A 27,349-nucleotide genomic window follows, 5' to 3' on the forward strand; every position below is an offset into this window, starting at 1 on the left:
GTCAGAGTGGAGTTTGAGCAGCTGCTGGATTTAAAATCTTGTATCAAACAGTGAATTATGGAAATGAAGGAAAAAATAAAAAAAGATTTTCAAGAATTAATTATTTTTTTCCCACCATGAAATTAGAAACTTTCAAAAAAACTAAAAAGATTTTTTAAAATTGAAAATAGAAACGACTGATCAGATATTCTGACAGACACAATAACACCACTCGATCCAGCACTAAAGATAAATAATGAATCTCTGTTCTTATTTATTGCCTGTTCTCTATGTTTAATGCTTTTCATTGTTACACACAGAAAATTAAAGTGAAAAGAAATGATAGATCATGAAGACCAACTTCGATTTGTCATCATTTATTTATTCAGTCTTTGGAAGAATTCACTATAACTGTTCATCAGAAGAAACTGTAGCTGTTATAAATGTTCTGATTTATATACATTTTCTCTCTCACTCACACATACACACACACACACAGCAACAGTCTGAATCAGTTCATTCTCTGAACTTTTGTCCATCGCAGCATCGACTCCTGAATTTCTTCTGTTTCATCCTGGCGGTCGACTCGTCTCTTCGATCGCGAGCGATGTGAAAAACAAACATCTGGAAGTGAAATGTAGAAAAATAATCCAGGTTCTCTTCTCTTAGAAATGTTACACCTAAAAACTAATATTTTATCCTTTATTAAAGTCTGAAAACCTTTTTATAAATGTAATCTGTTTTTAATACTTTTAAACACATTTTAGTTTCTGGAATGAAATCTGACCAAAAGAGAGACTGCACTTTGAAAAAGATGTGGTTAATATTGTTTTCTAATCTAGAAATCTTTTATTTCATCTTTATTTTTAATTGTCATTTCACTGAATTTATCATAGTGCATAAATATGGACAGAATCTCAAGATGCAGCCGGGGAAGAGAGAGTCCAGCTGGGGACCTCAGAATTGCTTCTCTGGGTTTTGTGGTTGATGTTGTTCTGTTGGACTCTACATGTGAAACGGTCAGGATGAGAGTCAGCACCTCCAAATCTGAGGCCATGGTGCTCTGCTGGAAAAAGGTGGACTTTTAACTGAAAAATAAAAGTGAGATAAATGTAATCTATTTTTAATACTTTTAACCCTCCTGTTGTCCTCGTGTCAAGGAAGGAAGGAAGGGAGGAAGAAGGAAGGAAAGGAGGAAGGAAAGTAGGGAGGGAGGAAGGGAAAGGAAAGAAGGGAGGGAGGAAGGGAGGAAAGAAGTAAGGGAGGTAGGAGAGGAAGGAAGGAAGGAAAGAAGGGAGGAATAAGGAAGGAAGGGAGGAAAGAAGGAAGGAAAGCAGGGAGTAAGGAAGGAAGGAAGGAGGGAAGGAAGGAAGGAAGGAAGGGGGATGGAGGTAGGAAGTGAGGAAAGAGAGAGGAAGGAAAGAAGGAAGGAAAGAGAGAAGGAGGGATGGAGGGAGGACAGACAGAAGGAAGGAAGGAAAGAAGGAAGGGAAGAAAGAGAGAAGGAGGGATGGAGGAAGGAAGGAAGGAAGGAAGGAAGGAAGGAAGGAAGGAAGGAAGGAAGGGTCCCGAGGACGACAGGAAGGTTAAACAGATTTGAGTTTCTGGAATGAAATCTGCACTTTGAAAAAGATGCATTATGGTTCATCTTCTTCTTGTTGAAGCAAAGTAATAATGAGTGTATATTTAGTGGCTGATGCATCACAGCTTCTGTTTGCTCGCACTGTGAAAAAACACAGAACTCAGGTTTACTGTGTTTCTGCAGCTCTCTCAAAAGAATCATTTTATTTATTAAAACCTAAAACATGTTATATTTCACAAAGATTTTTTATTTCTATGATAAAATCCTGAAAAAAAGACACACTGGATTTGCATAAAGAGTTACTGGGGATTTCCACCGGGTCTGTCAGCGCCACTGTTTAGCTCCGTCCTCTGCTCGGCGTCAACTCACACCGGGAGCGTTACAGTAGCGGAGCTCTGGGAGAGAAAGCTGCCTTTTAAAATTAAGTTGCACTGTTAATACAGTAATTACGGCAGCCCAATCAAATCCCAACGAGTGCCTTTAGTCTACTGTAATTACTGTAGTAGCTAGTCTACCGTAATTACTATAGTAGCTAGTCTACCGTAATTACTGTCGTAACTAGTCTACCGTAATTACTGTCGTAACTAGTCTACCGTAATTACTGTCGTAGCTAGTCTACCGTAATTACTGTAGTAGCTAGTCTACCGTAATTACTGTAGTAGCCAGTCTACCGTAATTACTGTAGTAGCCAGTCTACCGTAATTACTGTAGTAGCTAGGCTACCGTAATTACTGTAGTAGCTAGTCCACCGTAATTACTGTAGTAGCTAGTCTACCGTAATTACTGTAGTATCTAGTCTACCGTAATTACGGTAGTAACTAGTTTACCGTAATTACTGTAGTAGCAGCACAACTAAACGGCCCGGTTTTGTTAACTTACTCAAATTTTGGTTGATTTGGTAATTTTCTTTGATGTTTGTGCTGATGTCATCTGTCAGTAGCTACGTAGCTAGATGGAGTCTTTATCTGTCTGGTTTATTCCTGTTTGTTGCTGAAATACGATCGGGAGGCTGCACGGGTTGTTTTATTTTGAAAAACGGAAGTTTTATTATGCCGATTCAGTGTCTGATTTCCTGTCTGGTGCAATCTGCTCCGTTGAGCTTGTCGCGAGTTACAAACGGCTCCGTCAAAAATAGAAATGCTGCCTATTGGTAGCGCTGCGGTGTGGAGAGCTGCTGCTGAGACGCTCCCGGTAGAAACACTCTTAATGGTTATCGTGGTACCGATCAGCTCCCGTGACCACGGCGCAGCTGTAATGCGCCGCTAACGGACCCGGTGGAAATTGGGCTTTAAGCTTCAGTTTTTTTTCCTTCTTTTGAAAACAAATATTTTTTAGTCTAAAAATGTTTTATTAATACTTGATGCATCACTGACTAAAAGTTTACTGTCACAGAAGACTAAAAGGAACCAGTAAATATTCACATTTAAGAAACTGGAATCAGAATTTGGACTTTTGACTGAAAACACAACATATCAGAAAAGTTGCTGAATAATTTAATGATTGGTAATTAATTGATTAATAGACTAATAGACTTTTAAAATAAAGAAAAGAGTCTTGGATTATATTCCTCTGCTTTCCTGTTGCTCTGCTGATATTTAAGCCCACACACAGGTCCAGGTTGAGTCTTTCAGCGTTGTCTCTGTCAGTTGTAGCTGTATCCCGGCAGAGGAAGCTTCTGACCCTCTTTAGCCTCAAAGAAGGTGTAGGACAGAGTGATGGTGTCCACTCGTGCCATCCTCGGGTCATCGTCAAACTCCGGGTCGATGTAAAAGAAGACGGGCATGTCGACCTCCTCGTGAGGGTTCAGACGTTGCTCCTCGAAGCAGAAACACTGTGAAGAGACAACAGGAAGTCACATGTTTAAATGCCATCCCCTTTTTTTTTTTTTTTTTTTTTTAGGAGACACTGAGACAGAACAGCTGAGAGACAACAGGAGAAACCATCGATTTGATTTTAGAGATTTATAAACATCAAGACAAGACGACCAGTTTTCTAACTAAACATTTAAAGTCCTGAGGAAAGGTGAGTATAGTAGTGGGGTTGCTTAAGACTCGGTCATTTCAAATTGATGTTTAAGTTTGGTTTTCACTTCTAAGTTAAAGTTAAGGACTAGCTATCTTTGATTTGTGCTATAGGGATAGGGTTAGGGTTATTTTCTGTTTTCATGTTGCCTTATTGTTGGGATACCATAATGATATTATATTCTCACACAATGTAATACACAACAGAAACAGTATCTGCTCACAGCTGGAAAAAAAACAGAATTATCTCTACTATACCATGACCGTGACTACTGACATGCAGACATTTAAAATCACTACTGTGGAGCAACATGTGGACTCTCTTTCTCTGTAAGAAGGTGAAACTCTGACAGACTTCGGCCTGCTGGGTTACCTGGATCTTGTTGAAATATTGTCCTGCATCAAAGGGCACCACGTTGTAGGTGGAGATGCCGATGATGGCTTTGTCTGTGGGGTTTCTGGCTCTGTAGAAGGCCAGCGCCGTCTCACCTGGAACCACCTGCACAGCAAACACACAAACTCTTTACAAAAGTCTCAAGTCATGACTGGAGCTTCATGTTTCTGTCCCTCCACACGATTCACCTAAACCTCAGGCTGTGATTGTATTTAATGTGTATGTAGGAGCCATTTCTATGTGAATGTGTGTCAAGGTACCAAATTGGGCCAGTAGGTGTCCTTATGGTGTTGGGTGTACGTTTCTGTATAGGTAGGAACTTTCTGTCAGGTGTCAGGTGTTGCTGGACGGATGAGCACACAGTTTTTCGGCCGCTCCGGGCTCTGTCATGCCTGTTTGTTGTATGTGACACAGCTGACTGGACTTTATATGCACTGGCAATGAATACTTGCATAATATTGAAGATCATTGAAACGGTGAGAAATAAAGAACGCATCAAATGAAGAAGCAAATCCGGAAGCTGTTTGTTTCACTAGACACAAGTTATAATAGTGCAGTAGCCAGTGCGTCGATTACTTTTTAGCCTCTCTCTCTCTCTCTCTCTCTCTCTCTCTCTCTCTCTCTCTCTCTCTCTCTCTCTCTCTCTCTCTCTCTCTCTCTCTCTCTCTCTCTCTCTCTCTCTCTCTCTCTCTCTCTCTCTCTCTCTCTCTCTCTCTCTCTCTCTCTCTCTCTCTCTCTCTCTCTCTCTCTCTCTCTCTCTCTCTCCTTCTCCTCTCTTCTCCTCCCTCTCTCTCTCTCTCCTCTCCTTCCTCTCCTTCTCCTTCTCCTCTCCTCTCCTTCCTCTCTCTCCTCTCCTCTCTTTCCTCTCCCTCTCCTCTCCTTCCTCTCCCTCTCCTCTCTTTCCTCTCCCTCTTCTCTCCTTCCTCTCTTTCCGCTCTCTCCTCTCCTTCCTCTCTCTTCTCTTCTCCTTCCTCTCTCTTCTCTCCTTCCTCTCCTTCCTCTCTCTTCTCTCCTTCCTCTCCTTCCTCTCTCTCCTCCAGTGGCTTTAAGTGTTAGTATTCATGCTTACTGCAACCTAGTCTCACACAAATACTTGAAATGACCACAAACTCTTTGGAAACATGGGATGTGGTGGTGTAATGGGTAGAATTGACAGTTTCCACTGGTGTTGTTTCCGTGTTTAGTCAATTAGGATCCTCTGTTGTGGTGGACACATGAATTCTCTGGTTCAACAACGGGACCCAGTGGGCTGTGGTTAATATTGTTTTCTAATCTAGAAATCTTTTATTTCATCTTTATTTTTAATTGTCATTTCACTGAATTTATCATAGCGCATGAATATGGACAGAATCTCAAGATGCAGCCGGGGAAGAGAGAGTCCAGCTGGGGACCTCAGAATTGCTTCTCTGGGTTTTGTGGTTGATGTTGTTCTGTTGGACTCTACAGGTGAAACGGTCAGGATGAGAGTCAGCACCTCCAAGTCTGAGGCCATGGTGCTCTGCTGGAAAAAGGTGGACTGCCTCAAGGTTGGGAGTCGGGGGGGGGGGGGGGGGTTGCTACCTCAAACAAAGGACTTTAAGTATCTGGGGGTCTTCTTCACATTGAGGGTAAGATGGAGCGTTAGGTTGACGGGTGGATGGGTGCAGCATCAGGTGGATGGGTGCAGCATCAGCAGTGATGACCGTCCTGGTGGAGAAAGAGCTGAGCCTGAAGGTGAAGCTCTCAGTTTAGCAGTCAGTCTACGTCCCAACCCTCACCTATGCTCACCAGCTTTGGGTAGTGACCCAAACAATGAGATAGTGGATACAAGCGGCCCAAATGAGTGTCCTCCGGAGACTGTCTGGGCTCAGCCTTAGAGATAGGGTCAGGAGTTCAGACATCCGGGGGAGGCTAGGAGTAGAGCCGCTGCTCCTTCACATGGAAAGGAACCAGCTGAGGTGGTTTGGGCTCCTGGTCAGGATCCTCCTGGACCCCCTCCTTTAGAGGAGTTCCAGGTAACGTTACGTCTCATTGCTAACATGATAGTAAAGGAAATGCTCAGCGTTGTTCATGACGGGGAGAAAATAATCCATGCTTTTTTTTTTAGAAGTCTGTAAGATTTATTCTTTTAATGAATGTGTTTGTGTAAAGAAGGCTGATTATCATTTAATTTAGTTTGTTCAGTTAAAGCTTGTTGTGAATGTCAGCATGGAGATAAATGTTTGGTTACTCGTCGGTTATGCCCTCCCTGAAAACATGAGCTCTTTCACATCCCTTACTGAATACTGATGTTGGATCATCGTATGCATGAACGTATTCACACAATTAAGCTGATTCTGAAACTTCGGGGAAATGTGTGTTAAAGGAGAGAAAGATCTTACAAAGATCTCCGTCTGCTGCGGCCTGAAGTTCCACTGGATGCTGGCGTGCGTGTCGGCGTTGAACTGGATCTTTATGATGCGTTCCTTCACCGGCGTCATTGACTCCACCTGATCTGCATCGTGGCCGGCCACCGCCGTGCCACCGAGCCCGGACGCCTGAAAGCAAATAAGTCAGTCAATCTTTATTCACGAGTCAATTATGTTTTTTCCATGTGGTTTAATCAAATTTAAAACTTGTTTTAACATATTTTTGAACTGCTCCTATTGCCAACCCGTATTTCAATCAATCAATCTTTATTTGTATAGCGCCGAACCACAACAGAGTTATCTCAAGGCTCTTTCCACATAGAGCAGGTCTAAACCGAACTCTTCAGGTTTTAACTTTAAAGAGACCCAACATTCCCACATGAGACACAGTGGAGAGAAAAAACTCCCTTTTAACAGGAAGAACCCTCAGAACCAGACTCAGAGTGGGAGAACATCTTTTAACAGGAAGAACCCTCAGAACCAGACTCAGTGGGAGAACATCTGCCTCAACTGGTTGGGGTAGAGAGGAGAGAGAGGAAGGAAGGATAGAGGAGAGAAAGGAAGGAGAGGAGAGAGAGGAAGGATAGGAGAGAGAGGAAGGAGAGGAGAGAAAGGAAGGTGAGGAAGGAGAGGAAGGAGAGGAGAGAGTCTAAAGCAAGGGTGTCAAACATGGGTCCCGCGGGCTAGAACCGGCCCCTCAAGGAGTCCAATCTGGGCCGTTTTGCTTCCTGTCGTCTCTTCCTCCCTTTCTTCCTTCCATCTTGCCTTTCTTTCTGTTTTTCTTTCCCGTCTTCTCTTCCTTCCTTCCTTCCTTCCTTCCATCTGTCTTTCCTTCCTTCCTCCCTTCCATCTTTCCTTTCTTTGTCTTTCCTCCCTTTCTTCTCTTCCTTCCTTCCTTCCATCTTTCCTTCCCGCCTTCATCTGTCATCTTTCCTTTCTTTCTGTCTTTCCTTTCTTTCTGTCTTTCCTTCCTTCCATCTGTCTTTCCTTTCTTCCTTCTGTCTTTCCTTCCTTTCTTCCTTCTTCCCTTCCTTCTTTCCTTCCTTCCTTCCTTCCTTTTAAGGATCTGGCCCACATAAGATCAGATTGGGCAGTATGTGGCCCTTGAATGAAGATGAGTTTGACACCTCTGGTCTAAAGCTTCTCTAGTAACTAGCAGGTCAACACTCACCTGGCAGTAGAGTCTGTAGAGCGGCACGGCAGCGTAGGACAGGCCGATCATTCCCACCCCGGCAGCCACGATGTACGTCAGCACCGTCTTGTTCCTGCTCTTCCACTCCTGCTCTTGGCTCCTGCTCTGCCTGTGTCGACTCTTGGCGCCACGGCTCTGAGAGTGGAGGCACAAAGGAAGCCTCCGCCGCAGGAAGCAGTGCTCAGTCTGAGAGTGGAGGGCCTTCGAAGTGTCGCACTGAAGCGTCCGGACGCATCGCTGCAACAGCACCGACACCTGAGAGCTGCAGAGGGACGGACGCACCAGCAGAGGCAGCAGCATGGCCACACACACCTGGGGGGGGGGGGGGGGGATCACCTGGAGCAACTCACCTGGAGCAACTCACCTGGAGGGAATACAAACACTCATTAACAGCTGAAGAGTTGAAGTATCAGCTCCCAATGCAGGTATGATTTAATGAGATATCAGCTCCCAATGCAGGTATGATTTAAGAAGAGGCTCTAAATCTCACTTGTGATATCGTATTAAATTAAACCTGTGTGTGGACTTTCTGTTGCTGGCACAGATTTCATTATTTGGTCCCTGCTTTCTTAAACCACATGTACAAAACATGATTAAAATAATCCATATTGGTATAAAATGAGTAAAATAAGTCATATTTGTATAAAACATGATTAAAATAAGTAATATTTGAATAAAATATGAGTAAAATAAGTCATATTTGTATAAAACATGATTAAAGTGAGTGACATTTATAGAAAACATTATTCAAATAAGTCATATATAATACAAACCTCTATTCAAAAAATGTACAATTTAACTAAACCTTCCTCGGCCTTTACATTATGCATGTAATATAATAATCAAACACTTTTAATAAATTCACACACAGTCACTCTTTAATCCGGCACGTGAGTCACTTTCTCACCTTCATTTATTTTAATATAAATTAATCTGAAACATTTAATTTAATGCTTTTATTTTGACAGTCACACGGGCGAGGAGAGGAGAGAGGAGAGCACCGGAAGCCACTAAAACTGTAAATATCACTCTTGTTCAGTATTTTTGATGAATCATATATAAGCCGAATTCTCCAGTGGACATTTAAGTTTAACTACATGTCTTAAGTTTTATTCTAGTGTGTTTATTTATTCACCAAAAACCGAGAGGATCGTTAAATCACGTGTTTTGAAAGCAGAGTTTGGCGCGCTCTGGTTTAACCGTGCATTAAAGCAGCGCGAGCTCATCCATGCAGACTGACATCAAGGTTTAAGTTTAGTTTAATTGATCCATTATTTAATAAGTTTAATAAATGTAATAAAAAACAAACCGACACAGTGGACATGTGAAGATCCTCTGACCTGCAGGAGTCACCGGATGCTAACCGCTAACAGAGCTCCATTCAGAAAAACGCTTATTTTAATAATCTTTAAAAAATAATAATCTTTAAAAAACGTGAAATACCTGTAAAGTGTGAGTTCAGCAGTCAGTCACAGCCGGGCACAAACACACCTTACCCAACATGTTTGAAGGTGCAACATACATAACAACTGTGCAACACACTAATAACTCCGTCTGCAACACGGAAGGAAAGGTTCCGCACACGTTTGAGCGCGTGCCGTGTATTATATAGGTCAGTATAGTAGTAGGTATATTATCAGAGCCGGACAGTAACGGAGTACATTTACTTGAGTACAGTTTTGATTGATCTGTACTTTACTCGAGTATCATTTTTGGGGAGTACTCATGACTTTACTCGAGTACATTTGAGAGGCAAATATTGTACTCTTTACTCTTTACTACATCTCTATCCATAACCGTGAGTACCTGGAGAGAAGGAAGGGTGGAAGGAAGGAAGGAAACCATGGAGGAAAGTAAGGAGAGAAGGAAGGGTGGAAGGAAACCATGGAGGAAAGTAAGGAGAGAAGGAAGGGTGGAAGGAAGGAAGGAAACCAATATTTGCAATATTTAGAAAATGTACTCTTGTAGTCTTGATAATCAAGTACTTTTAAAAACATATACTTGAGTACTTTTACTGAAGTAGACATCTGACCGTAGTACTTTTACTTGAGTACACATCTGACCGTAGTACTTTTACTTGAGTACACATCTGACCGTAGTACTTTTACTTGAGTACACATCTGACCGTAGTACTTTTACTTGAGTACACATCTGACCGTAGTACTTTTACTTGAGTACACATCTGACCGTAGTACTTTTACTGAAGTAAGGAAGCTGTGTACTCTGTCCACCTCTGGATGTTATGCATTTTATATTATATTATATCTTATTGTATTCTGTGCAGCTTCTCCACTTGAAAGAGACAGAGCCATTCGGATTCCTCTCAATGAATCAAACAGTTTTCCAGTTTTCTTCTTTTATTTGCTTGTTGTGTTACATCCTTTTTTTTTTTAATTGTAAAAGAAGCACACATACAGTACACAATGAACAGTATACAAGAAAGAGATAAGATAACAGATGATCCAGGGGTAGTTACATTAAATATAAAGGTTGTAATAGGTTCAGATATTTAGCGTTTTAAAGCCTTTTGATGAGTCAAATTATCAAGTAACTTAAAATAATGCTCAATTTCTTTCTGAAAAACATCAAAACATCAAAACAAGGTTCTTTCTTATTACATTTACTCTTATGGATAAAAAAAACTTTGCCAGAAATAAAATCAAATTTATTAAGAAATAACATTTTTCTTCCTGCTTAGGATAATTATGGAAGTCAAACACAACATGTTCCCAGAGTAGAAGGAAATGTTTGAAGAGATGATCAATAATAACTCTGCTGAGGTAAAGGGACAGCGGTTTGTGTTACTTCCTGAAAAAGGAGGAAATATAAATGAACTACTTCCTCTCTAAGTACACACAGACTTACACCACATGACGTCATACACAGAGATAAACTGTTCATTCAGTCATTAATCCACTCAGCAGGTAAGTATATATATATATTTCTATTTTAGCAATTTTCTTTTCACAGGCAAACTCAACAGATAAGTTAAATCAATCTTTAAATTAACCTTCCTGTCGTCCTCCCGGGTCAAACTGACCCCGTCTGTTTTGACTGTTCCTTCCTTCCTTCCTTCCTTCCTTCCTTCCATCTGTGCTTCCTCTCTCCTTCTCTCTTTCTTTCCTTCTTCCTTCCTTCATTCCCTCCTCCTTTCCTTCCTTCCTCCCTCTCTCCTTTCCTTCCTTCCTTATTTCTTTCCTCCATCCTTCCTTCCTTCTGTCCTGTCCTTCTTTCCCTCCTTCCTCCCTCCCTCCCTCATACCTTCTTTCCTCCCTCCCTCCCTCCTACATTCCTTCCTTACTTACTTCTTTCCTCCATCCTTCTTTCCCTCTTTCTTTCCTTCCCTCCTTCCTCCCTCCTTTCTTCTTCCCTTCCCTCCTTCCTCCCTCCTTTCTTCTTCCCTTCCTCCCTCCTTTCCTTCCTTCCTTCCTCCCTCCTCTATTGTTCTTTATTCTTGTTTTATTGGCGCTGTTCTACTTTTACTGCTCTTTCCTCATGGCGGGACTAATAAAGGTTTAGAGTTATCTTATCTTAACTTAAATCAGGACATGAAGAAGTTTATAGTCGTTGATAAGAGTTCACCGTCTCGTCTTATCTCAACGTGACTCATAAATTATGACGCTTGGTTTATGAATCACTTCTTATCATTTCTGGAGCTGAACCATGAATCATGAATATAATACTGAAAGGAGGGAGGGAGGAAAGGAAAGGAAAGAAGGAAGGAGGGAGGAAGGTAGGAAAGAAGGAAGGAGTAAGGTAGGAAAGAAGGACAGAGGAAATGCAGAGAGAAGGAGGGAGGGAGGAAAGAATGAAGGGGGGAAAGGAGGGAAGGAAGGAAGGAAAGGAGGGAGGAAGGGAGGAAAGGAAAGAAGGAAGGAAGGAGTAAGGTAGGAAAGAAGGACAGAGGAAAGAAAGAGAAGGAGGGAGGGAGGAAAGAATGAATAAGGAAAGGAGGGAGGAAAGGAGGGAGGAAGGGAGGAAAGGAAAGAAGGAAGGAGTAAGGTAGGAAAGAAGGACATGTTTTAATTTGCGTCTTTGGGTATTGTTAAAAGAGCTCTATAAAATAAATGTATTATTATTTATACTTTACTACTAATACTAATAATAATGATAATAATACAAGTGCATAAATATCTTATCATACTACTACTATGAATAATGTTAATAATAATAATAATAATGTTAATAATAATAATAATAATGTTAATAGAATAAGGAAATAAAAATCTTCTCATACTACTACTACTAATAATTTTAACCCTTAAACAGGCAGCGTGCACCAGGAGATACAGACTCTTTAACTTTAGGATGGTTAAGGTTGTTGTTTAATTGTATATGAGCCTTTAATTGGTAGAATTGAAGCTTGTTGTAGGTTTATACTTTGATAGAAATGATAAAAATCAGTTTAGAAACTAGTATGTGTGATATTAATGATCAGGGAAAGCAATGGAGTGTCACTTCTCTTTGCCTAATAAAAGATTCAATTGTTTTTTGCCATTATTACCATTTTTATACCTTATAGGCTATAGGGGCAACATATCTTGGTGGAGATAGAACTCATAAAATCCAAAATATATTAAAAATATTAATGGAAATGTTTTATTTTAGGTGCAAATGAGATAACATGTAAGATCAAATTATATTTTCTCATTTTCCACTCCTGTCTGTTTAAGGATAAACAATTACAATGATAATAATACTATTTTATGGTTATTATTATGGTTATAAGTGAATAAATACCTTCTAACAGTAAGGTCTGGGGTTTATTATGATGTCTGCAGCGCTACGGCGGCCGTGCGGGGTCATGCGCGCTCTCGCCGCTGCAGCAGTAATGGAGGGGGTCACGGTCGGCCAGGTATTTGATGCGGAATGCATCCTCAGCAAACGGCCCAGAAAGGTAAGCAGGCAGCGGGCCGCCGGGCAGAGTGTGTCCCCGGAGCCGGTGTGTGTGCCCCGGTCTCACGTGTTGTGTCCTCCGCAGGGGAAGCTGGAGTATCTGGTGAAGTGGAGAGGATGGTCGTCCAAGTGAGTAGCTGCTAAAGGAGCTAACGCTGCAAACATGGCTCCAAACAAAGCCTGCTGCTGCTGCTGCTGCTCCTCACCGGGGCTGCTAACCATAAACCTGCCGGGGATGTCTGCTCCTTACCGGGGAGAGACACGGCGGCTCCCCGGTGGAGCTCCGACCGTATTAACTAGTGACTTAAAGCAATTACATATATGGTCATGTACCGGTGTTATGGTTAAAGTAGTGACCGTGTTAACTAGTGACTCTTATGGTCATGTACCGGTGTTACGGTTAAAGCAGTGACCGTGTTAACTAGTGACTCTAGTTAAAGTAGATACATATATGGTCATGTACCGGTGTTATAGTTAAAGCAGTGACCGTGTTAACTAGTGACTCTAGTTAAAGTAGATACATATATGGTCATGTACCGGTGTTATGGTTAAAGTAGTGACCGTGTTAACTAGTGACTCTAGTTAAAGTAGATACATATATGGCCATGCACCGGTGTTATGGTTAAAGCAGTGATCGTGTTAACTAGTGACTCTTATGGTCATGTACCGGTGTTATGGTTAAAGCAGTGACCGTGTTAACTAGTGACTTAAAGTAGATGCATATATGGTCATGTACCGGTGTTATGGTTAAAGCAGTGACCGTGTTAACTAGTGACTAGTTAAAGTAGATACATATATGGTCATGTACCGGTGTTGTGGTTAAAGCAGTGACCGTGTTAACTAGTGACTTAAAGTAGATACATATATGGTCATGTACCGGTGTTGTGGTTAAAGCAGTGACCGTGTTAACTAGTGACTCTTATGGTCATGTACCGGTGTTATGGTTAAAGCAGTGACCGTGTTAACTAGTGACTCTAGTTAAAGTAGATACATATATGGTCATGTACTGGTGTTATAGTTAAAGCAGTGACCGTGTTAACTAGTGACTTAAAGCAATTACATATATGGTCATGTACCGGTGTTATAGTTAAAGCAGTGACCGTGTTAACTAGTGACTCTAGTTAAAGTAGATGCATATATGATCATGTACCGGTGTTATGGTTAAAGTAGTGACCGTGTTAACTAGTGACTAATTAAAGTAGATGCATATATGGTCATGTACCGGTGTTATGGTTAAAGCAGTGACCGTGTTAACTAATGACTCTTATGGTCATGTACCGGTGTTACGGTTAAAGTAGTGACCGTGTTAACTAGTGACTCTAGTTAAAGTAGATATATGGTCATGTACCGGTGTTATGGTTAAAGTAGTGACCGTGTTAACTAGTGACTCTTATGGTCATGTACCGGTGTTATGGTTAAAGCAGTGACCGTGTTAACTAGTGACTCTTATGGTCATGTACCGGTGTTATGGTTAAAGCAGTGACCGTGTTAACTAGTGACTCTAGTTAAAGTAGATACATATATAGTCATGTACCGGTGTTATGGTTAAAGCAGTGACCGTGTTAACTAGTGACTAGTTAAAGTAGATGCATATATGGTCATGTACCGGTGTTATGGTTAAAGCAGTGACCGTGTTAACTAGTGACTCTTATGGTCATGTACCGGTGTTATGGTTAAAGCAGTGACCGTGTTAACTAGTGACTCTTATGGTCATGTACCGGTGTTATGGTTAAAGTAGTGACCGTGTTAACTAGTGACTCTTATGGTCATGTAGCGGTGTTATGGTTAAAGCAGTGACCGTGTTAACTAGTGACTCTAGTTAAAGTAGATATATGGTCATGTACCGGTGTTATGGTTAAAGCAGTGACCGTGTTAACTAGTGACTCTTATGGTCATGTACCGGTGTTATGGTTAAAGTAGTGACCGTGTTAACTAGTGACTCTAGTTAAAGTAGATATATGGTCATGTACCGGTGTTATGGTTAAAGCAGTGACCGTGTTAACTAGTGACTCTTATGGTCATGTACCGGTGTTATGGTTAAAGCAGTGACCGTGTTAACTAGTGACTCTAGTTAAAGTAGATGCATATATGGTCATGTACCGGTGTTATGGTTAAAGCAGTGACCGTGTTAACTAGTGACTCTAGTTAAAGTAGATATATGGTCATGTACCGGTGTTATGGTTAAAGCAGTGACCGTGTTAACTAGTGACTCTAGTTAAAGTAGATGCATATATGGTCATGTACCGGTGTTATAGTTAAAGTAGTGACCGTGTTAACTAGTGACTCTTATGGTCATGTACCGGTGTTACGGTTAAAGCAGTGACCGTGTTAACTAGTGACTCTTATGGTCATGTACCGGTGTTACGGTTAAAGCAGTGACCGTGTTAACTAGTGACTCTTATGGTCATGTACCGGTGTTATGGTTAAAGCAGTGACCGTGTTAACTAGTGACTTAAAGTAGATGCATATATGGTCATGTACCGGTGTTATAGTTAAAGTAGTGACCGTGTTAACTAGTGACTCTTATGGTCATGTACCGGTGTTACGGTTAAAGCAGTGACCGTGTTAACTAGTGACTCTTATGGTCATGTACCGGTGTTACGGTTAAAGAAGTGACCGTGTTAACTAGTGACTTAAAGTAGATACATATATGGTCATGTACCGGTGTTATGGTTAAAGCAGTGACCGTGTTAACTAGTGACTCTTATGGTCATGTACCGGTGTTATAGTTAAAGTAGTGACCGTGTTAACTAGTGACTCTTATGGTCATGTACCGGTGTTATAGTTAAAGCAGTGACCGTGTTAACTAGTGACTCTAGTTAAAGTAGATGCATATATGGTCATGTACCGGTGTTATGGTTAAAGCAGTGACCGTGTTAACTAGTGACTCTTATGGTCATGTACCGGTGTTAGTGACTCTTATGGTCATGTACCGGTGTTATGGTTAAAGCAGTGACCGTGTTAACTAATGACTAGTTAAAGTAGATAGCCTACATATATGGTCATGCACCGGTGTTATGGTTAAAGTAGTGACCGTGTTAACTAGTGACTCTAGTTAAAGTAGATGTACCGGTGTTATGGTTAAAGCAGTGACCGTGTTAACTAGTGACTCTAGTTAAAGTAGATACATATATGGTCATGTACCGGTGTTATGGTTAAAGCAGTGACCGTGTTAACTAGTGACTCTAGTTAAAGTAGATACATATATGGTCATGTACCGGTGTTACGGTTAAAGCACTGACCGTGTTAACTAGTGACTCTTATGGTCATGTACCGGTGTTACGGTTAAAGCAGTGACCGTGTTAACTAGTGACTCTTATGGTCATGTACCGGTGTTATGGTTAAAGCAGTGACCGTGTTAACTAGTGACTCTAGTTAAAGTAGATACATATATGGTCATGTACCGGTGTTATGGTTAAAGAAGTGACCGTGTTAACTAGTGACTTAAAGTAGATACATATATGGTTATGTACCGGTGTTATGGTTAAAGTAGTGACCGTGTTAACTAGTGACTCTTATGGTCATGTACCGGTGTTATGGTTAAAGCAGTGACCGTGTTAACTAGTGACTCTTATGGTCATGTACCGGTGTTATGGTTAAAGTAGTGACCGTGTTAACTAGTGACTCTAGTTAAAGTAGATACATATATGGTCATGTACCGGTGTTATGGTTAAAGCAGTGACCGTGTTAACTAGTGACTCTTATGGTCATGTACCGGTGTTACGGTTAAAGCACTGACCGTGTTAACTAGTGACTCTTATGGTCATGTACCGGTGTTATGGTTAAAGCAGTGACCGTGTTAACTAGTAACTCTTATGGTCATGTACCGGTGTTATGGTTAAAGCAGTGACTGTGTTAACTAGTGACTCTTATGGTCATGTACCGGTGTTACGGTTAAAGCAGTGACTGTGTTAACTAGAGACTCACCTAATAATAATCGTTAGTTGCAGCTCCTTCATATAACTGATATTAGTTTGTAAATGCGTTCACATTAAACAGGAAGCTCTTTTAAATGCTCACTTCATTGTGTATTAAAATGTAAAGTATACTTTTATAATACATATATAGGGTTGAGCAGGAAGTGATGATTCATCTTCATGTTTCAGGCACAACAGTTGGGAGCCAGAAGAAAACATTTTGGACCCGAGGTTACTGGCAGCGTTTCACAAGAGGTAAGCTTCCTTCCTTCCTTCCTCCCTTCCTTCCTTCCTTCCTTCCTTCCTTTCTTCTTCCCTTCCTCCCTCCTTTCTATCCTTCTTCTCTTCCACTTCCCTTCCTTCCTTCCTTCCATCCTTCCTTACTCCCTCCTCTCCTTCCTTCTTCCTCCCTTCCTTCCTTCTTCCTCCTTCTCTTCCACCTCCCTTCCTTCCTCCCTTCCTCCCTTCCTTCCTTCCTTCCTTCCTCCCTCCCTCTCTCCTTTCCATCATTCTTCCTCCATTCCTTACTCCCTCCTCTCCTTCCTTCTCCCTCCCTCCTTTCCTACCTTCTTCCTCCCTTCCTTCCTTCCTCCCTCCTCTCCTTCCTTCCTTCTTCCCTTCCTCCCTTCCTTACTTTCTTCTCTTCCACCTCCCTTCCTTCCTCCCTTCTTTCATTCTTTCTTCCTTCCTCCCTCCCTCCCTACCTTCTTCCTCCCTCCTCTCCTTCCTTCCTCCCTTCCCCCCTCCTTTCTATCCTCCTTCTCTTCCACCTCCCTTCCTTCCTCCCTCCCTCCCTTCCTTCCTCCCTCCCTCCCTCCCTCCTTTCCATCATTCTTCCTCCATTCCTTACTCCCTCGTTTCCTTCCTTCTTCCCTTCCTCCCTCCTTTCTATCCTCCTTCTCCCTCCCTCCTTTCCTACCTTCTTCCTCCCTTCCTTCCTCCCTCCCTCCTCTCCTTCCTTCTTCCCTTACTCCCTCCTTCTCCCTCCCTCCTTTCCTACCTTCTTCCTCCCTCCTTTCCTACCTTCTTCCTCCCTTCCTTCCTTCCTCCCTCATTTCCTTCCTTCTTCTTATAATAATAATAGTAATAATAATGATGAAGGTGATGATGATGATGATGAAGGTGATGATGATGATGATGAAGGTGATGATGATGATGATCTATAACAGCTGGGACAGATGTGTGTGATTTATTTTAACGTTGTTCTTTTTATTGTAGAGAACAAGAGCGAGAGCTTCTGTTCCAGAAGAAAGGGAAGAGGCCTCGAGGACGTCCGCGGAAGATTCTGGTCATTCTTCTTCTTCTTCTTCTTCTTCTTCTTCTTCTTCTTCTTCTACTTCCTCATTTTTATTGTAGATTATTTTTTAACTTAGTTTTTTGATGATTGATTATTGATTGTTTTACATTTCCAGCAGCCTGCTCCAGCCGTCCCTAAAGACAGCCGCTCCTCCTCTTCCTCCTCCTCCGGCCTTTCCTCGTCTCCCTCCTCCTCTTCCTCCGAGGATGAAGATCACACCAAGAAGTCGAAGCCCGGCCCTCGAGTCCTCCCGCTCCCCCAGAAGAGGCCTCAGATCCTGCTGGCCAAGCCCGACCCCCCCTGCAAGAAGAAGCGAGGCAGGAAGCCGCTCCCCCCCGACCTGAGAGCTCTACGACAGGCGAAGAGTAGACCGCCTTCTCCTACTCCTCCTCCTCCTCCTCCACCACCTCCTCCTCCTCCTCCTCCTGCTCCTCCTCGCCACCACCAGGCGCTCAGACCGTCCAGGGAGGATCCTCGGCCCGGCGTGAAGAAGCCGCTGCAGCCGGCCAGCTTCACCTACACCGGGATGAGCCGGAGCGCCAGAGACGAGGCCGTGTCCGCCTCGCAGACCTCCAGCAGCTCCTTCTCCCAGAGCGCCGCCTCCAAACCCGGATCCCTCAGCTGCATCTGGACCAACCGCTCCCTCTCCTCCTCCTCCTCCTCCCACAAAGCCGGCGCTTCACAGAGTAAGAACTCGCTGTCCGAGCTGAAGCGCTCCACGTCAGAGACCGGCGGCAGCAGAGGAGACGGGTTCAAAGTGTCTGCTCTGAAACCAGGAGGAAGCTCGGGGTCTCTGGGCGGGTTTATCGGGGGCCCGGCGGGGGTCCATCGCTCCCCGCTGGGCCAGAGGAGGCAGGAGGGCCTCGGGGGTCAGAGCGGGTCGGTTCATCACAAGCAGCAGAACTCCGGTCTCTCCAAACCGTCAGCCTCGCCGACGCCACGAGACCGAGCCAACCAGGCGCTGAGCCTCCGAGCCCTCAACCTGCAGAGCGTCAGCAAGCCGCCGGCCGGCAGCAGCCTGCAGGGGGCGCACACGAGCGGCGCCGCCCCGTCCAGGTCCAGCTTGAGGAGCGGGGTCGTCGTAAAAGGAGCGGCGGGAGGCTTCAAAGACACTCGAACGTCCGCCGGGCATCGCTCGGGTCTGCCGGCAGGAGGCGGCGCGGAGCAGGCGAGGTTACGAGAGGACAGGAAGGAAATGCTAGGAGACGCTAAGAAGATGGCGGGCGGCGGCGGGCGGGGGAACGGCAGCGTGCGGCAGGAGGAGCGGAAACAAACCCGCAGCCTGAACGAGCTCAGCACCGGAGACTCCGACGAGACCAGCAGCAGCGATTCGGAGCACGACACCGTCCTGTATCCTAGCAACAGCCGGCCCAGCCTCGGCAACGACGCCACCGAGTCGGACACGGAAACGGACTGGCGGCCGACGCGCAGCCTCCTGGAGCACGTGTTCGTCACCGACGTCACGGCCAACTTCATCACGGTGACGGTGAAGGAGTCGCCGACCAGCGTGGGATTCTTCAACTCTCGGAATCACTGAAGGACGAACTGACTCCCGACTCTTCCCGCAGCAGCTCTCAGGGTTCCTACCGACACGCACAACACCGAGCCGGACGTCCGACACGCTCACCGACACGAACACAGCCGTCACACGTCGAGCATTTATCACACGGAAGGAACAGGAAGTAGGAACCCTGATGTTTAAACCCTCGTTTCCTCCTGACGCTAAAACGCAGTCTGAGTCCGAAGACGGAAACCTACGAACTCAGAGTCACGACTTTTATTCTCCTCAAGCGGCGACGACGCTAACAGGGCCACGTATGTAAGAAATATAAAATACTGACCTAGAAGAGGAAGAGGAAGAGGAAGGGGGGGGGCGGGGCTATTAAGATTAAAGTCGTAAATTTACTTCCTTCCTCTTTTCCTCCTTCCTTCCTTCCTTCTGTCCTTCTCTCCTTCCTTCCTTCCTTCCTTCCTTACTCATTCCTTTTTTCCTTCCTTCCTTCCTTCCTTCCTTCCTTCCCTCCTCATTCCTTCTTTCCTACTTCCTTCCTTCCTTCCTCATTCCTTTTTTCCTCTCCTTACTTCCTTCCTCTTTTCCTCCTTCCTTCCTTCGTTACTTCCTTCCTTCCTTCCTCATTTCCTTTTTTCTTACTTCCTTCCTCCCTTCATCATTCCTTCCTTCCTTCCTTCCTTCCTTCCTTGACCTGAGCACAACAGGAGGGTTAATCTCAGAGTATTTGCCCCCGTCCTCGAGGTCAGTATTTTTTTTTCTTTTCTTTTTACGTCCGTCGTACTTTAACCGATGAATTGACAGGAAATGAATCAGCAGCTGTTTTAATAATGGAACCGAACACTCGATGGTCGCTGCTCGTCTTCGGCGTACGTGACGGAGATCGGAGCATCTTTCGGATGTTTTTAGAGAACAAACGATGAATTAATGAAGCTGATCCTGTAACGTTTGCTCCTCCAGCGGCTCCGAACCTCATTAACCCTCCCGTCATCCTCCCGGGTCAAATTGACCCCGTCTGTTCTGACTGTTCCTTTCCTCCCTCCTTCCTTCCTGCCTTCCTTATTTCCGTTCCTCCTTCCTTCCTTCCATCTTTCCTTCCTTCTTTCTTTCCTTCCTCCCTTCCTTCTTTCTTTTTTCCTTCCTTCCTCCTTTCCTTTTTTCTTCCTCCATTCATCATTCCTTCCTTCCATCCTTCCGTCTTTCCTTCTTTCCTTCCTTCCTCCTTTCCTTTTTTCTTCCTCCCTTCATCATTCCTTCCTTCCTTCCTTCTTCATTCCTTCCTTCCTTCCTTCCTTCCTTCCTCCTTTCCTTCTTTCTTCCTCCCTTCATCATTCCTTCTTCCTCCCTTCATCATTCCTTCCTTCCTTCCTTCTTCATTCCTTCCTCCCTTCCTTCCTTCCATCCTTCCGTCTTTCCATCTTTCCTTCCTTCCTCCTTTCCTTCTTCCTTCCTCCCTTCCTTCCTTGACTCGAGGACATCAGGAGGGTTAAAGAGTCATTTCACCAGAAGTTTTGCAGATTTCGAGTTTTAAAGTTTCTCGTCGGCAATGTTTGAGAAGTTTGAAGCTTTAAATTAAAACTTTTTTAAAAATAATAATGAATATTCATCTCCACTCATGGTCAACTTACTAGCTGGGCTTTCAGGCACAAAGTCCATGGTCTTCATCAGCAGACTGATCAGTCTCAACCTGCTCAGCATTTTACTTCCCTGAGCTTTCAAGCGCAGCTCATGGTCCTCCTCGGTGGAGAGGGTTCGCTGAGTTGTCGTCACGTGACTGAAACTTCGGGTCATGTGACGATGCGATGACACTTCAGTCTGAATGTAGCTTTCTTCCTGGAACTTTCATCAACTCCAGTTTGATCACATGATGACACCGGCGGTTTATGAGTTCATCTTCACTCAAGGTCCTCCTCCTTTCCTTCCTTCCTTCCTTCTTCCTCCCTTCCTTCCTTCCTTCCCCCTTTCATTCCCTCCTCCTTTCCTTCTTTCCTTCCTTCCCCCTTTCTTTCCTTCCTTCCTCCCTTCTTCCCTTCCTTCCTTCCTTCCTTCCTTCTTCCTCCTTTGCTTCCTCCTTTCCTTCATTCTTCCTTCCTTCCTTCCTTCATTCCCTCCTCCTTTCCTTCCTTCCTTCTTCCTCCCTTCCTTCCCCCTTTCTTTCCTTCCTTCGTCCCTCCTTTCCTTCCTCCTTTCCTTCCTTCCTTCTTCCTCCCTTCCTTCCCCCTTTCTTTCCTTCCTTCGTCCCTCCTTTCCTTCCTCCTTTCCTTCCTTCCTTCTTCCTCCCTTCCTTCCCCTTCCTTCCTTCCTTCCTTCTTCCTCCCTTCCCCCTTTCTTTCAACAGGGCTTTCAAGCACAGCTCATGGTCTTCATCGCTAACTAGTCGTCAAGCTAACAGAAGCTTCAGTCGCGATGTCACAGACGGTCGATATTATTAATCTTCACTCAAGGTCCACTTGCTAGCTTTCTTCCCCTCAAAGAGCTTTCAAGTATAGCTCATGGTCTTCATCACTAAAGGTTAACTTACTGGCTTTTTGTTTTCAAGCTTTCAAGCGGTGCTCACGGTGTTTCGGTCATGTGATTGTTGCGCACTCTGTCTGCTGATGATGAAGAAGACCATGAGGTACGGCTGAAAGTTCTGGGGGGGGTAAAAAGTTAAGTAAGTGGACTTTGAGTGAAGATTTTTTTTTTTTTTAACCCTTTATTGGGAAAATAGTTATATTTGGTAACTTCTATAAATATCCCAAAATATCGTTCCTTCCTTTTTCCTTCCTCCCTGCCTTCTTTCTTCCCTTCCTCTTTTCCTTTCTCCCTCCCTCGTTCCTTATTTCCTCCGTCCTTCCTTCCTTTCCTTCCTTACATCTATTCTTCCTTGCTCCCTCCCTCCTTCTCTCTTTCTTTCCTCCCCCTTCCTTCCTTCCTTCCTTCTCTCCTCCCTTCCTTCTTTCCTTCCTCCATCCCCCTTTCTTCTTCCTTTCCTTCCTTCCATCTGTTCTTCCTTGCTCCCTCCCTCCTTCTCTCTTTCTTTCCTCCGCCCTACCTTCCTTCCTTCCTTCTTTCCTCCGTCCTTCCTTCCTTTCCTTCCTCCGCCCTACCTTCCTTCCTTCTGTCCTTCCTTCCTTCCATTCCTTCCTCCATCCTTCCTTCCTTTCTCCCTTCCTTTCAATGAGTGTCCTATAAAGGGTTAAACCGATAAAGTCTCCTGCTGGGCTCAGACTGCGTTTCGGGGAGGGGGGGGGGTAGGGGGGGTTTAAAAAGTCCCGATGGATGTACGCCGCCGCCGCCGCCTCTCCAGTGCCTCAGGTTCCTCTCACACCACTGCCACCGTTCAGCTGCTTGTGACGATTAGTTTGAGTAGGAACGTTTTGTGTTTGTCGGACCTGTATCCAAACTTTTTAAATATGTGGCAGCATGACGTCAAAAGAAAAGAAAAGAAAAAAAACCCATAAAAAAAAAAAAACGAGTAAAGTTTGTCTGTGATCGGTAAACCTTCATCCACACATCGCGCTTTTTTCTTTTTTTTGTAATCGTCTCCCAGCCAGCAGGTCCATGTGGGCTGGAACTGGGTTAACTTTGCACGTCCCACATGGTGTCAGTAACATGACGCCTATGTGGGACGTAAGGGGGCTAAATGGGCATAAACAGGGCAAACATATTGGGCCCCACATGTGAAGCCCATTTAAGGTCCGTTCTGATCCCATTTAGACCCCATATGGGCCCCACATGTGAAGCCCATTTAAGGTCCATTCTGATCCCATTTAGACCCCATATGGGCCCCACATGTGAAACCCATTTAAGGTCCATTCTGATCCCATATGGGCCCCACACGTGAAGCCCATTTAAAGTCCAGTCTGATCCCATTTAGACCCCATATGGAGCCCACATGTGAAGCCCATTTAAGGTCCATTCTGATCCCATTTAGACCCCATATGGAGCCCACATGTGAAGCCCATTTAAGGTCCAGTCTGATCCCATTTAGACCCCATATGGAGCCCACATGTGAAGCCCATTTAAGGTCCATTCTGATCCCATTTAGACCCCATATGGAGCCCACATGTGAAGCCCATTTAAGGTCCATTCTGATCTGACTTAGACCCCATATGGGCCCCACCTGTGAAGCCCATTTAAGGTCCATTCTGATCCCATTTAGACCCCATATGGGCCCCACCTGTGAAGCCCATTTAAGGTCCATTCTGACCCCATATGGGCGAACATATGGAGCCCACATGAGTCTCACCCAGTTGGGCTCCACCTGAAACCCAGTCAGATCCCACCTGAAGCCCATTTGGGTAAACACAGGTGTGGTCACCATGGAAACTGAAGACAAAAACCCACTTGGGTCCCATTTTTGCGGCCCAGTTTGAACCCTTCTGGTCCCACATGGGCCTGCTGGCTGGACTTCTTCAGTTCTTTGGACCAAAGGTGTTACGAATGTGAATGATCAGTTATTATTATTATTATTATTTTATTATAATTATTATTACTGACAGTATTTCTTGCACTACGCACAATATAAATAAATGTAAGCTGATTTCTTTTCATCATCTCAAACGAAGACATTCCACCATCATCACTTAATGTTATTTTATTTTATTATTTTTTAATAAATCTGCCGTCACAGTGTCTGTTAGAGTTGAAATATGTGTTAATTTATATTTGTAAATATGTTTTTTTCTCATGTGATATCTATCTGGTGCTCATATTGGCTTACTAGCTTCAGACACTTGTAGCCTGTGTGCCTCTCTGCCATTTTGAAGGTATTTGAAATAAACCATAAAGAAGAAGTACCTAAAGAATTTAAAGCTTTGTCTCTTGGTCTGTGGTTCATGTTTTCCTCCAGCAGGGGTCGCCGTCGCTCCAGCAGCTCTCAGATTTAATATGATGGAGATTATTTGAGTTTCTGTTTGATTGGCTGCAGAGAAGTGGATCAATAATCAATGCAGACAGATTTATAAATGATCAAAACCCTAAAATACCAGATTAAAATATGACGTTTGGAGCTCTGAGTTAATACAGAAACACAGCGTCATGTGATCAGAGATTAATCAACTGAGATTAATAATCTTTGACTGGATTAATTAAAGATTATTAAACTGATTAATAAAGAGAGTGAATGGATTAATGATATATGAAAGAATAATAATGAGTGAATGAAAAGATTAATGAGATTAATTAATGAATTAACGGCAAACAAACAGCAGATTATTGAGTCTATCATCAGAGAAATAAAGTAATATCATTCATATGTTTAAGTTAATATCATTACAGTTATGTGCTGTTATATATAAAATGTTTTAAAATCAATATGTAATATATATATATATTTAATAATGTGTCCGACTAAAATCCTAAAACACTGAAAGACAAGTGAAAAATACTCGAGTACAGAAGTGAAGTAAAAGTACTTAGTTACACCAACGAAAACACAGCGGAGTGTGTGTGTGTGTGTGTGTGTGTGTGTGTGTGTGTGTGTGTGTGTGTGCGTGTGTGTGCGTGTGTGTGTGTGTGCGTGTGTGTGTGTGTGCGTGTGTGTGACTGACAGAAGCTATCATCCCACAAAGCTGCAGATTCAGTGATTTATGGCCAGAGTCGTGCAGCGAGGTGGAATTTTCCCAAAATAAGTTTGAGTAAACAGGCAGCGACAGAGAGGCCCTCACAGCACACTGGTATGCATAAACAGTTTGAACAGTGTGGGGCAGTGTAACCCCCCTCTGCCCCCCCACTCCCCCATCAGCCCCCTCCCCAACCCCCCATCTGTCTAACACACACACACACACACACACACTACAGTTTCATGAAATCATCATTTTTGCAGTTTGTACTCGTACTGATGATTCACATTCAGTCACACACACACACACTCACAAACACACACACACACACACACTCACAAACACACACACACACACACACTCACACACACCTTAACACTCTGTCAGTTTCATTCATTTTAATGGGGTTTGAATGACAGACAGAAACACGCTGCGGCCCCCTAGTGGCTGTCAGAGCGAACTGCAGCCTTACAAGTGATGTAGTATTACAGTAAAAGTACTGTAGTATTATAGTGATGTAGTATGCAGTATTACAGTAAAAGTACTGCAGTATTATGATGTGAACTTTAATAAACTCTCATTGTAGTTTCACATTTTCTCCAGAAGCTTTGAATGAGAAGAAAACACTTTGATCACTGTTGATAAAATCATCTTTATTGATTATTGAAGCTTCAGATTGTCGACACATCCAATCAGTAAAGTGTGATCAATGATTTCATGTTCAGATTGACTTCATCCACACAGTCAGTTAGTGTAACCCAGAATGTCAGCTATGTACAAGAACATCATTAATGATTATTATCATGATCATTACAGTTTGATTGAACATTTCTTTATGAATTTACAAAGTGATGAGAACAAAATATCTGTGATGAAGGAAGTTCTGCTGTTTTCTCTGTTTAAGAAACAACAGACACAAATACATCAATACAAACATGAAACTAACATTTAGAACAAAGAAAAGTTCACATTTTCATCTGAAGAAATGTCAATGAAGGTTAAAAACATGATGATTAGCAGTGAGAGCCTCCATGGATAAAAACACACAGGAAAAAGTCACATTTAAAGAAACTGATTATATAAACGATGCATACATAAAGTAAAATAAAAGTTGAATATCACTATTAGCATGTCAGCTGATCTCTGAGCAGCTCAGAAACATGGAGACAAAAACATGAAGAATTACAGCATCTGACACATGAAGTCTGAAATGACTTCTGTCTATTTCACTTTACACAACTCAACTGTGGATTCATAACAAACCCAAAGTCCAGCATAGAGAGGCTGAGTGAATGTGGTCTGGACTCTGTGGAGGAGAGTCATGGTTTCAGAGACGCTGTAGAAGGACAGAATACCTGCTCTGTGATCCAGGTAGACTCCGACTCTGGAGGAATCAGGACCTGAGACGGGAGTATTAATGTTGTTGAACCAAAATTCATAACTGTTAGTGTCACAACATAAAGACCAGGATTTGTCATTACATCCAAATTGAGATTCACTTCCTGCTCTGCTGATATTCTTGTATGCGACTGCTACAAAAAGTGCTCCTCCTCCACTCCGCTCCACCTCCCAGTAACAACGTCCAGTCAGACTCTCTCTACTCAGGACCTCACACCAGTCAGTGAATCTGTCTGTGTGACTAGAATAAGACTGATGTTGATACCTACTTTCTACTTTTCTGTTCCCCTCAGATAATAACAGCCATGTGTTTGCTGTGTTTGGATCCAGAGTGATTTCACGTGAATATCTTAAGAACTCAGCTCTGGTCTTGGGTTCTGGTTGTGGCAGTAAAACGTCCACTTCAGTTACTGCCGCTGAGATGTTTGTCCATTTGTCCCTCAGGATGTCCTGTAGTTTATCTCTGAGCTCTGACACAGCTGCTGTCACATCCTCAAAGTATCTGAGAGGACGGATATTGATGCTGGATGAGTCTGTAGGTTCACTGAGTTGTGACACTGAGGGGTAGTTGTGTAGAAACTGGTTGTGATCCTCTGTGTGTGAGAGCTGCTTCAGTTCAGCGTCTTTCCTCTTCAGCTCAGTGATCTCCTGCTGCAGCTTCTCCTGAAGCTCTTTGACTCCACTCACTTCAGTTTCCTGCTGGGATCTGATCTGCTGCTTCACATCAGAGCTTCTTTTCTGGAGGAGACGGATCAGCTGAGTGAAGATCTTCTCACTGTCCCTCACTGCTTTATCAGCAGAGCGACTGACGGCCTCCACCTCCTGTTGAAGCAGCTTCACATCTTTCTCTCTGTCCTGGATTCTCTGCTGGATGTTTAGTCGACTCACCTCGAGCTCTCTCTGCCTCTCAGTCCTTTCTGCTGCAGCTGGGACTGTGTCGTGGCCTTTATGATCCTCCATAGTGCACAGATAACAGATACACTTCTTATCTGTACGGCAGAATATCTTCATCACCTCATCATGACGAGAGCAGATGTTCTCCTGGAGCTTCTCCGAGGGCTCCACCAGCTTGTGTTTCTGTAGTTTGGTTGACTCAAAGTGAGACTGGAGATGATTCTCACAGTAAGAGACCAGACACTGCAGACAGGACTTGAAGGCTTTCAGCTTCCTCCCAGTGCAGACATCACAGGCCACATCTTCAGGTCCAGCATAGCAGTGATCAGCAGGAGC

General features: G+C 43.6%; 3 protein-coding genes across 4 annotated transcripts in view; 1 reads left to right on the forward strand and 2 right to left on the reverse strand.

Annotated features, from left to right (window-relative positions):
- Window positions 1-3,053: 3,053 nt before the first annotated feature.
- On the reverse strand, window positions 3,054-7,897 carry LOC128381065 (cytochrome c oxidase assembly protein COX11, mitochondrial). The gene is made up of 4 exons (XM_053341016.1): window positions 7,535-7,897; window positions 6,337-6,492; window positions 3,956-4,081; window positions 3,054-3,392 (listed from the first exon to the last, which is right to left on the reverse strand). Exons 1-4 carry the CDS (start codon window positions 7,853-7,855, stop codon window positions 3,204-3,206), a joined length of 792 nt encoding a protein of 263 aa, XP_053196991.1. The 5' UTR covers window positions 7,856-7,897; the 3' UTR covers window positions 3,054-3,203.
- A 4,486-nt stretch (window positions 7,898-12,383) lies between these two features.
- LOC128381061 (chromobox protein homolog 2-like) lies at window positions 12,384-19,265 on the forward strand. 2 transcript variants are annotated; one of them, XM_053341010.1, is made up of 5 exons: window positions 12,384-12,452; window positions 12,537-12,580; window positions 16,558-16,623; window positions 17,587-17,656; window positions 17,781-19,265. In XM_053341010.1, the coding sequence occupies exons 1-5, from the start codon at window positions 12,387-12,389 to the stop codon at window positions 19,200-19,202; spliced, it is 1,668 nt and encodes a 555-aa protein (XP_053196985.1). In that variant the 5' UTR covers window positions 12,384-12,386; the 3' UTR covers window positions 19,203-19,265. The 2 variants fall into 2 exon arrangements, with proteins under 2 accessions (XP_053196985.1, XP_053196986.1); XM_053341011.1 differs by having other exon boundaries at window positions 17,784-19,265.
- Window positions 19,266-25,942: 6,677 nt separating this feature from the next.
- LOC128381062 (tripartite motif-containing protein 16-like) overlaps window positions 25,943-27,349 on the reverse strand; it is a 1,665-nt gene continuing 258 nt past the window's right edge. The window contains exon 1 of the mRNA XM_053341012.1: window positions 25,943-27,349. This exon is cut by the window's right edge and continues 258 nt beyond it. Within this exon, the coding sequence (XP_053196987.1) occupies window positions 25,943-27,349 (1,407 nt within the window).

The sequence above is a fragment of the Scomber japonicus genome, chromosome 20, assembly GCF_027409825.1.
Source record: "Scomber japonicus isolate fScoJap1 chromosome 20, fScoJap1.pri, whole genome shotgun sequence".
In the NCBI taxonomy this organism is placed as follows: Eukaryota; Metazoa; Chordata; class Actinopteri; order Scombriformes; family Scombridae; genus Scomber; species Scomber japonicus.